The 16,734-nt window shown below is 38.2% G+C and overlaps 1 protein-coding gene across 1 annotated transcript in view; it reads left to right on the forward strand.

The window, feature by feature from the left end:
• Dnah11 (dynein axonemal heavy chain 11) overlaps positions 1 to 16,734 on the forward strand; it is a 318,014-nt gene that overhangs the window by 219,890 nt on the left and 81,390 nt on the right. Inside the window, exons 62-63 of the mRNA XM_027932705.3 lie at positions 6,331 to 6,465; positions 12,044 to 12,214. Coding sequence (XP_027788506.2) covers positions 6,331 to 6,465; positions 12,044 to 12,214 — 306 coding nt within the window. The remainder of the gene's footprint in view (positions 1 to 6,330; positions 6,466 to 12,043; positions 12,215 to 16,734) is intronic.

Genomic DNA, 16,734 nt, shown 5'->3' on the forward strand with positions numbered 1-16,734 from the left:
GAATATGAATGCAGCAGCCACTGAAGTCTAGAATCTGGTGCGTGCAGTAGCCACATAGCTACATCAGGCCTCTTTCAGAACAAGGCTGGAACTAGACCTACTTATGTGTGAACTCACTAGTCAATTGGGCAGAAAGGGAGGGGACTCCTAATAGCCCTAGCCTCCAATGTTTCAGAGCAAAGCTATTAAAAGCCAAGGAGGAGATCAACTTTCCAGATCAGAGCGCAAGACACTGACTCCTTGAATATACCAGAAAGAGATTGATTTGTGCTCTCATTTTACTGTTGGGTAATTATATTTACATTACGATTATTTAAATCTCAGAATCTTTCTCCTATGATACATACAATTTTAACACCTCTTGCAACCATCGACTCCCCCTTATTTTTTGAGTCTGCTTCCAAGAGACCTTCCTGATCCACACTCTCTGCACAGGCAACTTGACCCCCTACCCACCCCCACACACACACACTCTCTTCCTGTTTACTAGGTACCTCTTCCTAGCAGAGCACCAAGCATGCTTTTCAGTGATACCTGATGACTGGTTGAAGAAAAGCAGATTGACAGCAACAGCATCTGATTTGGACATGTCCAGGATACGCATGTTAACTTTACAAAAGTCATCCTCATTCATTGGTCAAAACTGGATTTTCTCTAGAAAAATGTTGCATCTACTGTTAGTGACTTTGGTAAAAATTAGAAACAATCTGATGTTCATAGGAAAAGTGCTGAGGATGCTGAAGACAACCATGAGTTAAATCCAAAGTTAAGACTTTCTGTGTTTGCACAACTAGTCATTCTTTGGACATAGCTACAACTAACTGGAAAGAACTATTCACACCATGTGTTTTCAGAAACCCGCAGAATAAGCAGAGGGTCATTTATCAGCCTCATAATTAAGTTATCAGAGAAAAGAAATACAAAATAATAGTTGAATTGACTTTTTGAAGAAAAAGTTCCCCTGCCCAAAGTGGAGATCAAGAGAGGAGTTACAAATGCAGCAGAATTCTGGCTGCAATTCCCTCAAGGGTCCAAGACCCTCTCAAGGCTACGTGGCTGGTCAGGCTAAGGACAAGGTAACTTTGCACAGTTTTTCTGTTGGCACACAGTATGAACTAGAGATCTCAGCCCAAGTGAAATTATAGTTTTTGCTAGCTTTCATTTTCTCCAGCGTTTCATTTCTCCTCCTCAGCTTTCCTGCTTCCTAACCTGTATCTCCTGCTGCCTTCTTACCTAGGACAGTGGGGGTATGTCTGATAGGAACAGCAGTACTGTCATGAAAAAATGATAATACCAGGGTGTTAATCTCTGTGCAATTGTTCTTTTGAGTTTCTAGTTTTAGATTCAAGGACAGCCTCATATTGAAGGTTGAGTGGAAAAAAAAATTTTTTTGCTAAGCTTTGTAGAAGAAAGGACATTGGGCTAGGGATATAGCTCAGTAGGTAGAGTGCTTGACTTGTATGCACAAGGCCCTGGGTCCTAATCCCCTATACCATAAAAAAAAAGGCTATCATGTGTCTTAAATGGAGCCTAAGAATGGCAATAAAGAAAATCTAAAACCAATCTCTTTAGGGTAGTATTTCTCAAAGTTATTCCCTGGACCAGCAGTAGCATCAGTGTTTCACAGGAACTGCTTAAAAGTAGATTCCAGACCCAGCCTTGATCTACTGAGTCAGAAACTTTGGCAGTGCAACCCTGGAATCCAGATTTTAACATGCCTTCCAGGTAGTTCTGTTGCGTGTTGTTTGATAATCACTAATTTAGGGGATCTGGATAGCTAGAGTTCTTGAATTGAGTTCTTCCATCTTTGATCCATTTATTTCTAGAAACTTGAAGCTAGAGTCTGTCAAGAACTGGGAAAGGAACAGAATTTTACCCTCCTGGCAAGCTAACAAGGTTAGATACCACAATTTCACATATACTAATAGACAACGTGGGACTTGTGAGTCAGAGAGGAAAGGATTTTATTACTCTGACAGCCAGCAGAGTGGACTTCATGTTTCCACCCACCTGTTACTTTTCCTTGCCTCCTGACTCCTGTGGGAGTAATGTTCTCAACTTTCCACAAAACTGTTTGGAGACAGGCTAATAGGTTTTTTTGTTTGCTTGTTTGTTTTTTGCTTTTAACATATTAAAGAATAAAATCTACTCCTTGCTCATAGGCCATTCAAAGACTGCTAGCAGGCTAGATCTAGTCTAGGGGCCATACTTTGCTGATCTTTGCTCTATACTAATATTGAAGACTATTTGGGATCTTGTGTTCTCTTACCTGCCCGTTTTCCCTGATTCTCCTAGGTCTGGCTTGGACTTTATTTCTCCATGAAGTTCCCCTAATGACCACCAGTTTCTCTGTTACGACATATAACTAGTGCATTAGAGCATGGCTTACCCGAACATACAGACTATCATTTCCACACTAACCCTGAGTTTCTTAAGGTCTTTAGTGTTTTATGCCTGGTATCTGACACATGGGAGATACCAAAAAAATTATTAGTTAAATGAACAAACAGATACCACACCTTATTTTACTTTTTTCCCTGCCTTTGGTACTGGGGATTGAACCAAAGGGTGCTTTACCACTGAACTACCCTCCCAGACCTTTTTATTTTTGAGACAGAGTCTCACTAAGTTGCTAAGGATCTCATTAGGTTGTTGAGGCTGTCCTTGGACTTGAAATCCTCTTCCTCAACCTTCCAAATCACTGGGATTACAGATGTACACCACTGTGCCTGGGTCACACCTTATATTTTAACTAAAACATTAATTTGTTCTGCTTGAGAGACTCAATATTCAGTTCAAGAAATACACATTTTAAAACAGTGGACTGGGCAGTCCAGAGAGCTAAATAAGGCTTAGTCCTCACTCTGTAAAATCTTATAGTGAATTTAATAAGTGCTATTTCATTTACTTGATGCAGTCAAGAGAGATTGCATTGTCTACCATTGAAGTATAAAGAATAGAGTGGTCAATTCTACATATAGAGATGAGGGTGGGGGATGCTCAGGAAGAATTTGGTGAAGCAGTTTTTTTCCCCCAAATTGAATCTTGAAAGATGGATAAATTTGGACTGGAAGATGGGGGTAGAGCATCCATGAAGGTACTATGGAAGAGAGACATGTGTTCTGTGGACAATGAGCAGCTTAGTGTGGCTAAAGAGTAGAGTATGGGAGTTGGTGAGTGGGGGTCATTTTGGTGAAATGGGAGCAAGGGGTAAAATTACCCCAGAACTTGCGCAAGGGATGAGGTAAATAGGCATTGTATTGGTGAGGAGATACCTAGCTTTATAATGCCTTTTAATGCCCCTACCCAAAACCAATTACAGACAGTCATGAATACTAATGATATTTTCTTTTAACCAGGTTATGGACAAAGCTTAGGGCCCTAGAATAGATTATCCTCATCATGAATCTGCAGGTCAAAATCAACAACCAATACTGTCACTTGTGGAGAGTCAATGAGGGTCTGTAGCTGGGGAACAGGAGGGATAAATGGGCCATTTTGGCTTTTGGAAAGATCATTCCAGGACAAGGGGAAGAGACAGGAAGCAGGATGAAAGTGAATGAGGGGAGCAGAGTGAAATGAGAGATGGTGAAGGAAAGGATTAGATCCAGTTCCTAAGAGAGCACAGGAGGATGATCCCTGAAAGAGATGGGAAATTGTTAGGTGAGAGAGAGCCAAGAGAGAATGAGATTGCAGGAACAAGGGGAGTGGAAATTCTAGGAGGAAGAGAGTCACCTCCAGGAACAGGTACCACAGGGTACCTGTGCACAGTCTCTGAAGCCACACAGAGGCTAAGTTCCAACTTAGTATTTCAGTACCTCCCAGCTGTGGGATGTTAAGTGACTAACTTCACTTTGTTGGCTCTGGTTTCCTCATCTGTAAAATGGGGAAATCCCTCATGGACTTATAGGACAAGTCAAGTGAGAGAACACAGGGCAAGTACTTAGAATAGTGTCTGGCATGTGCTAAAAGAGCATTAATTGTTGCTTATTAAAGTAGTTATTAAAGGATACAGGATGAGCATCTCTAATCTAAAATACCTGAGACTGAAAGTGTTTTGGATTTCCAATTTTTTTAATTTTAGGATATTCATATATACATAATGGAATATTTTAGGATGGGGCCAAGTTTAAACATGAAATTCATTTATATTTTACATACACCTTATTTATACATATAGGCTAAAAGTAATTTTATACATTTTTTTAAATGTGCCTACTTTTTGACTGTGAGCTATCCCTTGAGGTCAGGTGGACAGTTTCCCCTTCGGATTTCCATATTTGGGATGCTCATCTGTGGGTTTTAAATTTTTTTTTCATTTTTTCCCCACAATGATTAGCATATGGATGAAATAATAATAGTTTCACTGGTGGTTCTTACCAGATTTGTTGCAGTAAAATGGTAGAGGAGAACAAAAAAAAAATGATTGGAATAAAGGTCAGATTGAAATTGGTTAAAGAGATAATGGGTGGTAAGAAAAGACAAATAACAAGAATAGGGATTTTTTTTTTTCAGAGAAAAATTGGAGGGGGAGGGATAAAAGTGAAATTAAGACCCTCTGCAAAAAGGTTCTGAAAGCCTAATTTTATCTTAGAGTAACATCATCTGATGATTACCTATTTGCTTTGAGCTGTTGTGTGCAAAGCATGTACATTTTGTACACTTATTTTTATATTAAATTGATTGATCTGTACCACCTGGATTCCCTTCAAATCTCTGAAGCAGAGCTAGTGAGTATAAACTCAAGCTAACAACTGAACTTTCCCTCAAAGAAAGTAATAGACTTTCATGTTTCTGCTTGCTGTTTATCATAGCAAATTATTTCTGGTAAACTTTCCTCAGAGTTACATACCAAGGGCCAAATTTTACCCAAATATTTGTCATTAGTGGATTATGTTCCAGCTAAGTGAAGAGACCAACCAAATGAAAATTTGTGTTCCTTTTTGGGGGTTGGAGGAGTAGTACCAGAGATTGAACTCAGGAGCACTAGACCACTCAGCCACATCCCCAGCCCTATTTTGTATTGTATTTAGAGACAGGATATCACTGAATGGCTTAGAGCCTTGCTTTTGCTGAGGCTGGCTTTGAACTCGCCATCCTCCTGCCTCAGCCTCTTGAGCCACTGGGGTTATAGGCCTGTGCCACTGCGCCCAGCAGAATTTGTGTTCCTTTTAAAGAAAACTTCAGTGTTACTTCAGTACACCAACCTGACTTTCACCACATGCTTACTGAATGCTCTGTGCCCTGTTTCATGTGCATTAATGTACTTAATCCCACAAAAGCTGTATGAGGTATGTATAAATAGTAGTTCCATTTAACAAATAAGGAAATGTGAAACTCACAGAATGTGAATGGTGGGTTCAAAGTTCTGTGGCTCATAGAGGCAAAGAGGAACTAGACTCGAGCCATTTTAAACCCAATGTGAATACTCTTAACCACACACTATCCCAAGCTTAATAGTGCTATTTTTAATAAAAATTAATATATTCTAATGTCTGAGTTCATTCTTTTAAAATAACTGGGTCCTCTACACACAAGCCTTTCATCTTTCCTCATTCTCCAGAATGGTTTCATCTGCTCTCCTGTGCCCCTGGTGGAAAGTGGTCTTCCCCTAAATGTTGCCCCTCAAAATACACATATCTTTCCATTTTTTTAAATTTTTATTTTTTAGTTGTAGATGGACACAATATACTTATTTCATTAATTTATTTTTAAGGGGTGCTAAGGATTGAACCCAGTGCCTCATGCCTACAAGGCAAGCACTCTACCGCTGAGCTACAGCCCCAGCCCCCACCCCCTCCCAGGTTTTTATAAGACAATGGATTACCTCTGAGTTGCAATCCCATGTTTCCAGAGTAGAAAATCTGATAGGATGAATCAGGTCAGGTCTGAAGGGGCTCAATAAGTCACATCCCTTTTCACTACCTACATTATGAATCAAATGAGAAGAGTCAATAGGTTAAGAAACGCAGATCACCCTGGACATAAATAAAGCTGGTACTGGAGAAGGAGGCTTACACAGGACAGCAGAGGGTGATGGTGTACCCATAATGCATGAGTCTTAAGAGCACATCACTTGCTTCAGTCTCTCTCTGTACTCTGCTGAATGGAGAAGGAAGATAAGATGATCACATGGTGATCTGATAGTCTGCGGAGGCTCTGACATACTGTCATGACTGTATCCTCCTCCTCCTTTTCCTCCCCTAAAATATGTATGGTCAAAGAGCAAAGGAGAAAAAGCAGTTTGTTTTTCTTCAAGATAACAGATAATGACTGTACTATTTCTGTTTTAACTAAAAATGACTCAAGTTAACTTTGATTCTTATTCAGGATCTGGATCAAAATCTGAGCAAACTCACGGCTTCATTTGAAAAAGCAATAGCAGAGAAAGTCCGATGTCAAGAAGAGGTGAACCAAACCAACAAAACCATTGAACTAGCCAACAGACTTGTCAAGGAACTTGAGGCAAGATAACTTGTTCTTCTAAACTTTTCACTAAACATTCAGTTCAGCTTCTTTGGGTTGTATTATTTACTCACCATCAGTTATGACTAAGAGGAGAGTGAGTCAACAATAAATGGGAATAGGTAGTCACCACTCACACAGTGGGTCAAAATGGCCAGAAGGAAGTGACCAATCCTTTGTTTTATAGAAAAGAAAACATCAGTTACAATGTTTTTTTAACATAGTAAATTCAGTGTGACTTCAGCGTAGTTTTCAACAAAAGCAGGAAGAAGATATGCTCTTGTCAGAATTTAATTGTTTTGTATCCCTTGTAAAACAGGTACACCAGCTGTAGGTAGGTATCTACTTATTTTTTTTCTCTCCTTTCTTTTTAAGGACATTATGAAATCCTTTAAAAACAAAAATAAAGCCTGTCATAATATGTTATAAAACTCAGGACAACTAATAGGTAATTGTGATACAGAACTGTTGATCCTTTTAATATACATTTGCATTGAATTCTACCAGCAGACCATGACTTTTAAACCAAATCTGATTGATTTATGTTTTTGTTGCTACATTTTTTTATAAGTGACTGACATGCTAATATTAAGAGTAATTCCATAAGATAAATATTTTTAAATAATTCTCAATTTTTTTCCTGTATGAACATATGGTCTTTGACATAAATAAGTCACAAAAATTAAGATTTTACTTGCTTTATCATGTGGTATTAAACAATTCGGGCAAGTCTCTGAGCCTCTTCAACTTTGTTTTCTTTTCCATAAAATGGGAATGTGGATAATACCTACCTCACAAAGTTGTAATGAGTCTTGAAAGAGATAATGCCTATTCAAGTGTTTTCTGTCAGAAAGATAAATAATCCAAAAAAGAGATGGTCAAAGGATTGGGTAGACATTTCTCATCAGATTACATGCAGGTGGCCTGTAAGAACTTGAAAAGATGTTCAGCTTCATTTGCATTTCCTACTGCAGAACTACAAGGTGACCACTTTCATATCTTCTGTGATGATGATAATAAAAAAAAATCTTCGGCAGTATCAAGTATTTTTGGGGAACTAGAGAAAGTAAAATTCTACATACATTGCTGGTTGGAATGTAAGATGGCTCAGCCTCTGGAAAAGCTTGGTAGTTCCTCAAAATATTAAATATGAGGTAACTATGTGATTCAGTAATGCTATACATATCCAAAAGATTCGTATCCAAAAGAAATGAAAGCAAATGCCCACACCAAAACTCTACTGCCATTGATCATTGCAGCATTATTTGCAAGACCTAAAAGTTGAAACAATCCAAATATCTAGCCTCTGATGAGTGGATAAATAAAATATGGTTTATTCATACAGTAGATATTATACAGGTATAAAAAGGAATGAGTATTGATACATGCTACAACATTGATGGCCCTTGAAAACAACATACTAAGTGAAAAAAGTAAGACTCAAAAGGCTGCATATTGCATGATTTCATGTGTACAAAATGCTCCAAATAGGCAAATCTATAGATACAGAAAATACACTAGTGGTTAGAGGGGCCTGAGAAACAGGTGGAGTCCAGGGAGTGACTGCTCATAGACGAACAATTTTTCTTTGTGGTGAGGAAAATACTTTAAAATTAGATCGTGGAGATGATTGCCCAAGTCTCTAAATATACTAAAAACTACTTAGTTGCATATTTTAAAGGGTGATTTGCCTGGTGTAAGAATCATATCTCAGTAAATGTATTATTTTAAAGCATAAAGTATATAACTGCACTATTAGCATATAAAAAGTATACAACTGAAAAAGTATATCATGAAGTATCTAACAAATAAGTTTATAACTATATTATTAGAACTACATTTAGCTGGTAAGTGTATAACTGCACTCTTAGAAATGTGTTTCCATAGCAATGATAGAAAACTTGATTTACAGTGGCTTAAGCAAATAGAAGTTTATTGCCAAAAATGCTAGGGGTAGACCATCATATCATTGTTGATTTAGGTGATTAATGGTCAAATACCAACCTCTCCTGCTGTACCTCTTAGCACGTGGACATTTACCCTCATGCATTTTGCCTCATGGTCCCAAGATGCCTGCTACACCTTCAGATTTCTCAAGAGGAGGAAGGAAGCCTGCATCAGCTGGGTTTTCCTCTTTTGATTAAAATTTAAAAAGAAGAAAACCTTGAAGTTTTCATAGAGACCTCGCTAGCAGACTCCCACTTAAGTTTCTTTAGCCAGAACCAGATGTACAGTTCCTAACTGCAGAAGGGCCTGGGAAGGTGGGGTAGTGATTACTTCAGTCAATCACAGTCCTTCTCTTGAGACTGGATTCATTACCACCCAATTCAGAATGATGGTTCTCTTAGCAAGCGAGGAGAGAAAAATGTGTGTTGGGATGGTTGAACTGGTGATAGCCTACTTTCTCATATATTTAGGATTTTAAAAATTTAATTTAAATTTGCCACAAATTTAACCTTCTCTCCCCAACATTCTGAAACTGGTAGTTCATGGTATATAAACCTAGTTAATTCTGTAAAATGTGTTATTTTTTTCCATTTCAATAACTACAGGTCTTTTATTCCAAGTTTTCTAGCCAAAAGCTTTTGAATTACCCTTAGCTTTTTGCCCTTTATGACAAGCCACAGGGAATTCATTGGCATATCTTACTGGCCCTACCTTGGAAGTCCATTCAGAATCTCACCACCTCTCACTCCCTCCATACCCAGTGCTGGTCCACACCACCAGTATCCCACCCTCTAGTACCTCTCTGGCCTCCACCATTACCCCCTAATGTGCATTCCTCTCATTGCAGCTGAGCAATACCTTGAAAGGTCCATTCATGTCACCATGTTGCTCAGAACTCCCCAATAACTAACCACTTCACTCAGAACAATCCACAGGCTTTAAACACCCTGGGAGGCCATATGTGATCTGGCTGCTGGGTGCCTCTCTCCTCCGCTCTGCTCCTTTCCCTCTTGCTGCTGCTCCTCTGGTCTTCTCACCGTCCTCACACAGTTGCTGTCCTGTCTATGGCCTTTGGCTTTTTCTTCCACACAGCTTCCCCCTTCCCAGATGTCATGTCACTGACTCCCCACTTCTTCAGTCTCTGCCAAAAGTTACACTTATCACGTGGTCTCCTCAGACCTCCCTAAACAGAACACCCACCCTGCCGTCTCTATACACACACACACACGCACACACACACACGCACACACACACACACACACACTGCTCTGCTGCCCTCTTACACTTACTCAGCATTACATTTTTGTACCATGGATCATCGCGTGACAATTACAGATGTACATATACACACACACTTATTAACCCTCTTCCCCCACTAAAATATAAGCACTCAAGAACAAGAGCATCGTATGTTTTGTGAGTCACTTGATCCCAGGCACAGAGATTAGTCCCCAGCGTGTCACAAGCATCAAGAGTTATCTGCTGAAAGAATGAATGGATGCATTTTGGAAATCTCTTGTGTTTTGTTTTGTTTTGTTTTAAATTATGGAGCCCTTTGAAGACACATTCTTTAAGTCAGTTGAGAAATTTTACTCCTCCTAATAGGCACTACTACTCTCATTTAATTTGGTAAGATTTAAGCCCTTGAAAGCCCATCTATGAGGTACCTGAGAAAAAGAAGTACGTAGACTGTTTCTGAAGTGGTTATGGAATACCTGCGTTTTATCAAGGCTAAAGCAGGCTTTCCCCTTTGTCTCTCCCACATGGCCATATTTCCAAAGGCTTTGCTTTCTTGTGATGATTTAGACAATGACGGGGGGGGGCGGGGGGAAGCTTGTGTGTTGTTAACTAGGAAAAAATATATTTTTGAAGGATTAATTGAAGTTGTCAGATCTTTTCCTTTGAGGATAAATTCTTTCTGACTAGAACAGGAGACAGTTAACTTCTGAAAAACATCAAGACTGATGATTTTGTCTATATAGCATTGACCTGGAAGCTCAACCATTCAGACTAATAAATCAGGCAATTTATATTTAATCATTAACTAACTCCTGAGCTGAACAGCTGTTCAAAATTAGAAATGGGTCACCCCGGCCAGGACGACATTACGGGCAATCTATAATGCATTAGAATAAAATTACAGTGATTTTTAACTGTCTAGAAATTTATTACAGGACATGTTCCAACTCTTAAACCCTTGTTAGCCAGTGTCAGTAATGATTTATGTTGTGTGGGTGGTATAGTGAAATTATCGACGATTTCAATAGCCAATAAGTCTATGTTTAGTAAATCTTCAAATTTCAAAGCTGTTGTGGAGAATGAGGTGGGTGCACTTTATTGTTTATCATTTACAAACCAAAGACAACAAAGATGGAGGGTAGGCAAATGAGAGATTTCTCTGGAAAATTAATGGGCATGTTGTCTGTAGTGGAAAAAGTGATAAATTCTAAAAAGAGGACCAGAGAGCTGGAGTTCCTCAGCATTTAATTATATAGCAAACTTGGGGTGATCTCTATCAAGGAAAGCAAGGTGACACCTTAAAACAGCTTCGATAACCATTTCACATTCTGATCTCATGACCCCAGCATCCTAGGTATCAGGATGTCTTTCAGGAAACTGACATTTCAATCTGTTCTGACGTACATCATTTTGGGGTTCTGTGGACTTTCCTCTTTCACGAGAAAAGCACAATCCTTCAAGTTCCTGTTTTGCTTATACTGGCAAATTGCTGATTTTTTTTTCAGGTTCTATTAATTTCCATGTTGCTAGAATATTATACTAATTTTTAGCACGCCTTGATATAAAGTGAATTAGTGAACTATCCTGCAGTTCAGGCAATCCATACACATTTATTTCAGTTTTATTCAAATCCAATATTAAGGGCTCCACATACTTAACCTGTAAATCAGATCTTAAATGACCAACCCTCTAGATATAAGGACTTCAGTATTCTTTGAGTGTACTGTCTTCAAGGTTAGTGAAGTCCTGATTTCCATCTTTTTACATAGGTCATAGCTCCCTCCACTGATTTAATGATTATATTAGAAAAATAACCTTTAGTAACTACTGGCATAATTCTTTAATAGAATTTGAGATAGATGGCTATTTAAGCTTCATGTTTTAATTAGTTAACATGAATGATATTTGTCATTTTCTTTGCTATAATCGGTCCACTGAGCTTGTTTGTTAATGGGGAAAGGATACATCTAGGTCCATGTAGTGTTATTGCTGAAAAGTGCAAAGAATGGAGAACAGCTACACCGACATCCACAATCCTAACATCACTCATTCTTAGCCATAGCCTTTGGCCCTCCATGCTCAGACAGAGAAGTAACTGTCTTCCTCTCAAGAAGAACCCCAATCATGATTAAAGAGCAGGGCATCCAACTCTTGCTAAAGGAGATGTTAAACAACAAATGTCACATGGTACTAAAGTCAACTGAAGAGAATAAAACTATTTGGTTTAAAACACATGACAGTTTCAGCAGTCATGCTAACTGTTTACGATTTGCTCCTTCCAGAGATGGTACAGGGTGCCGCAGTCTTAAACTGTGCTATAAGGTAACTGCATTAAGTATTTGTTGATTTGACGCTCTTACTGCAATTACATGTGGATGATTTTATTGTTCAGTCAGAGAAGATTCGCTGGGGTCAGAATATTAAGTCCTTTGAAGCTCAAGAGAAGACGCTGTGTGGAGACGTCCTCCTTACCGCAGCATTTGTGTCTTACGTGGGGCCCTTCACCAAACAGTATCGTCAGGAACTGGTGCACTGCAAGTGGGTCCCATTTCTTCAACAGAAGGTGAGTTCAGCTCTTTATCTTGTCACCTTGTGGAAGCATCATATGGAAATTCTAGTAGTAAGAAAAAAAATATATATGCTAGGAACTTTTGTTACCCCTCTTATGGTAACTGACAGAGAGTTCTCCTGTGAAGATGTTCCTGGTATGTTGCACAGCTTCTGTTTTTAACAATGATTTCCACAGATAGGTGAAAAGTAATCATATAGAGTTATGGTTAGAAAAGTACATTTAACAAGAATGATAGAAATCAAATTTGGATTATATTACTGAATGGCACAAAATTTTGTTTTCTTACTGATATGGGTTATTTGTTAAGGATTTGCTTTTATTATAACTATTATCACATATTGAACTAATTAATGGGATTCGTTGTGCTGTTTTCCTATGTACACACATACATCACCCTTCTAACCCCGCTCCTTTGCCTCAGCACCCTTTCCAGTCCCTATGCAATAGTAATCCCTTTTCTACTTCCATCTCTTGTTTTGGGGGGGCTTTTGTTGTTTAGTTTCCACACGACAGAGGATATGAGATATTTGTCTTTCTGTGTTTGCTTATTTTGCTTAACATGTTGTTCTCCAGTTTCTTCCATTTGCCTGCAAATGACAGGATTTCATTATTTATAGCTGAATAGTACTCCATTGTATGTATATATACCATATTTTCTTCATCCTCTCATTTGCTGATGAGCATTTAGGCTGACTCCATATCTTGCCTATTGTGAATAGTGCTGCAATAAGCATGGGTATGCAGGTGTCTGTCTTGTATGTTGACTTCATTTCCTTCTAATGTATACCCAAGAGTGGGATAACTGGATCTTATAGTAGTTACATTTCTAGTTTTTTGAGGAACCTCCATACTATTTTCCATAGTATCCATATTAATTTACATTCTCACCACCAGTATATATGGGTTCTTTTACTCCACATCTTCACCAATATTTGTCATTGTTGGTGTCGTTTATAGTAGCCATTCTAACTGGGGTGAGATGGGATCTCAATATTTTTGATTTGCATTTCTCTGGATAATGATAATGAGCATTTAAAAAAATATTTCTTGGCCATTTGTATATCTTTAAGAAGCACCTATTCAGATCTTTTGCCCATGTTTAAAATGGATTGCTTGTTATGGTTTTTTGTTTGTTTGTTTTTTATTCCTTTAAAAATTCTGGGTATATAACCCTCTGTCAAATGATTAGCCAGCAAATGTTTTCTCCAATTCTGTAGTTAATATCTTCAGCTCTGATGATTGTTTCCCTGGCTCTGCAGAATCTTTTTAGTTTGATCTTATCCACTTTGTCAATTTTTACTTTTTTCTCCTGTACTTTGAGTCCTATCCAGAAAAATCACTGCTTGTACCACTATGTTGAACTATTTCTCCTTACATTTTTCTGTGGTGGTTTCAGAGTTTCAGGTGTTACATTAAGGTCTTCGATCCATTTCAAGTTGATTTTTGCTCAGTGTCAGAAAAACGAGTTCAGTTTTAATCTTCTGCATGTAGCCACGTGCAGTTCATTCTCTTTCTCTCTCCGGTTCATTCTCTCTCCCTCCATATCCCCGCCCCCAGCTAAAGGTTTCTCAATCTTTTCAAAGAACCAACGGTTTCATTCATCCTTTATAATTGTTCTCTGGTACTCTGCCATTTCTCCTCTGATCTTTATCATTTCTTTCCTTCTATTAATTTGGGGTTTGATTTGTTCTTTTTAAGACATTGAGATGCACCATTAGGTTGTTTATTTGATCACTCTCTATTTTTTTTTTTAGGTAGTCACTTATTTCCCCAATCTTCTCTCTTAGTACTGATTTTATTGAATCCTACAACTTTTGAAATGTTCAGTTTTAATTTGTTTCAAGAAATCTTTAAATTTCCCTTCTGATTTCTTCAATATCCCACTATTCATTCAAAAGTGTGTTGTTCATTTATGTGTTTGTATAATTTGTGTGTGTGTGTGTGTGTGGTGTTGGGGATTGAACCCAGGGCCTTGTGTATGCAAGTCAAGTACTCTGCCAACTGAGCTATAGCCCCTGCCCTGTGTTTGTATGATTTTTAAAGTTTCTCTCAATGCTGATTTCTAGTTTCAACCCATTGTGATCCAAAAAGATATATGATATGGTTCCAATTGTTTTTGAATTTGTTACGACTTATTTTGTAGCTCAGTATATGGTCTGTTTCTAGAAAATTGTATGCACTCATGAAAAGAAAAACTGTGTATTTTGCAGCTGTTGGATGGAATGTTCTATAAACATGTATTAGGGCCTGGGGGCTCAGTGGTAGAATACTTGCCTACTATGTATGAAGGCCCTGGGTTTGGGCCCTAGCTCCTGTAAATATCTGTCAAGCCCATTTGATCTATAGTGTTGTTTAAGTCAGATGTTTCTTTGCTGGATTTTTTTGGTCTGGGGTATCTACCCATTGGTGGGAGTGGGTATTGAAATCCTCCACTATTACTGTATTGAAGTTTATCTCTTCCTTTAGGTCTGATAGTATTTGTTTTATAAAAATGAGTGCTCTGACATTATGTGCATACAGATTTATAATTTTTATATCTTCTTGATGAATTGATCCCTTGATCATTATATTAGTGACCTTCTTTGTCTCTTCTTACTGATTTTTGTCTTAAAGTCTTTTTTGTCACATTTAAGTATAGCTACTCCTCGTTTTCAGAATCCCTATGCTTGGAATATAATTTTCCATTCTTTCACTTTCAGTCTTTGTGTCTCCTTACTGATAAGGTAATTATATTTTAGGCAGCATATTGTCGGGGCTTGTTTTTTAATCTATCCAGCCAGTCTGTCTTTTAATGGATAATCAAGTCCACATCTTCTGCTTTCAGAATAATTAATGAAAGTTATGGACTTGTGCCTGTCATTTTTTTTATTCTTCTGGTTGTTTTGAAAGTTCTTTTTTCCATTCTTCCTCTTTTATTCATCATTATGGTCTGGATGGTTTACTGTATTGATAGTGACTGATTCTTTTCGATATCTCATTTGTGTATCTACCCTTCTAGTGGGACTTGCACTTTCATTTGATATTGCAATTGTAGTTACCTTTCTTCCACTTCTGGGTGTAAGACTCCCTTAATCATCTTTCGTAAGGCTGGTCTAGTAATCATGAGTTCCCTTAATTTTTCTTATCTTGGAAAAAGTCTTTATTTCTATTGCAATTCTAAAAGACAGCCTTGCAACTATTTATTTTCAGGATTGAAATATATGCCTTACTGGCCTGTAGGGTTTCTCTGAGAAACCTGCCGTTAGACTACTGGGGTTGCCCTTAAATGTGACTTAGTGAAGATTTTAAAATTCTTTGCCCTGTACTTATGACAGTTTGACTATAATAGATCGTGGTGAGAATCTTTTCTGGTCATGTCTGTGGGAAGCCATTCTCGCACGTGATTGGGCACCACCCGGATTGGGTGTGAGGCGTTCTGGCCAAACTGTGTCGGAGCTATCCCCACCCTCTCCAGGTGCGAGAGCCTGTCCGTGTGGGGGTGTGACTGACCACTGACCCTGAGACCAATCACTGACCCTGACCTTGGAATGCTGCCCCCCTTGACCTTCATTGGATGGAATTTTCCCCTCTATTTCTTGTTCCCCAATAAAAGGCCACTCCCCCGTGTGCTCTCTCTCTCTCCTGCTAGTCCTGAGTAAGCCTTGCTGGGTGGTTGGAGGTGAGAGCCGTCTCAGACCTGGTCATAGAAAAAGGTAATTGAGTCTGTGTGTGTTTATTTTGATCTCACTAGTTAACTTCTATGCCACAAACCTCTTTAATGAAACCAGCGTGCTGGTCGCCTGGTGGACATGTCTACTTGGGTCCTATAGGTTTCCTGCATTTGGATGTCCATGTCTTACCACGATGAGGGAAGTTTTCTGCTATTATTTCACAGTACAGGTTTCGGTACCTTTACCTTTTATTTCTTCCCCTTTAAGTATACTGATGATACAGATATTGATCTTTTAGTGGTGTCCTAAAGATTTTGCATACTCCTTTCACTTTTTTTTAAAACTTCTGTCTGAAGATGATATTTCAATAGACATGTCTTCAAGCTCTTCTTGAAACTCTTCTATGTCTAGTCTTTCTTCCACTTGACCTAGTCTGTTGTTGAGGCTTTCAACTGAACTCTTTATATGACTTATATAGCTCTTTATTTCCAAGATTTCTGACTGGTTCTTTTTCAAAATCTCTCTTTGTTGAATTTTTTCATTTATATCTTGCACAATTTTCCCAATTTAATTTAATAATTTATCTATATTCTGAAGTTCATTTAGATTTTTTTTAAATCATTGTTTTGAATTCTTTAGCAAGTATTTCATCCACTTCAATATCTTTGGAATCCATTACCAGAGAATTATGAATTTTAGAAGGTGTCTTATTATGGTGTTTTCAAATATTTCTTGCATTCCTATGTTGAGATTTGTGCATCTGGTGAGATTTGTGATATGGAATGGTCTTAATTAAGCAGCTTTATCCTAAAAATGTGTCCTGAGGTATAGGTTTATTTTGCAATAGAGTTTATTTCCAGC

This window comes from Marmota flaviventris, chromosome 1 (genome assembly GCF_047511675.1).
Source record: "Marmota flaviventris isolate mMarFla1 chromosome 1, mMarFla1.hap1, whole genome shotgun sequence".
NCBI classification, from domain to species: domain Eukaryota; kingdom Metazoa; phylum Chordata; class Mammalia; order Rodentia; family Sciuridae; genus Marmota; species Marmota flaviventris.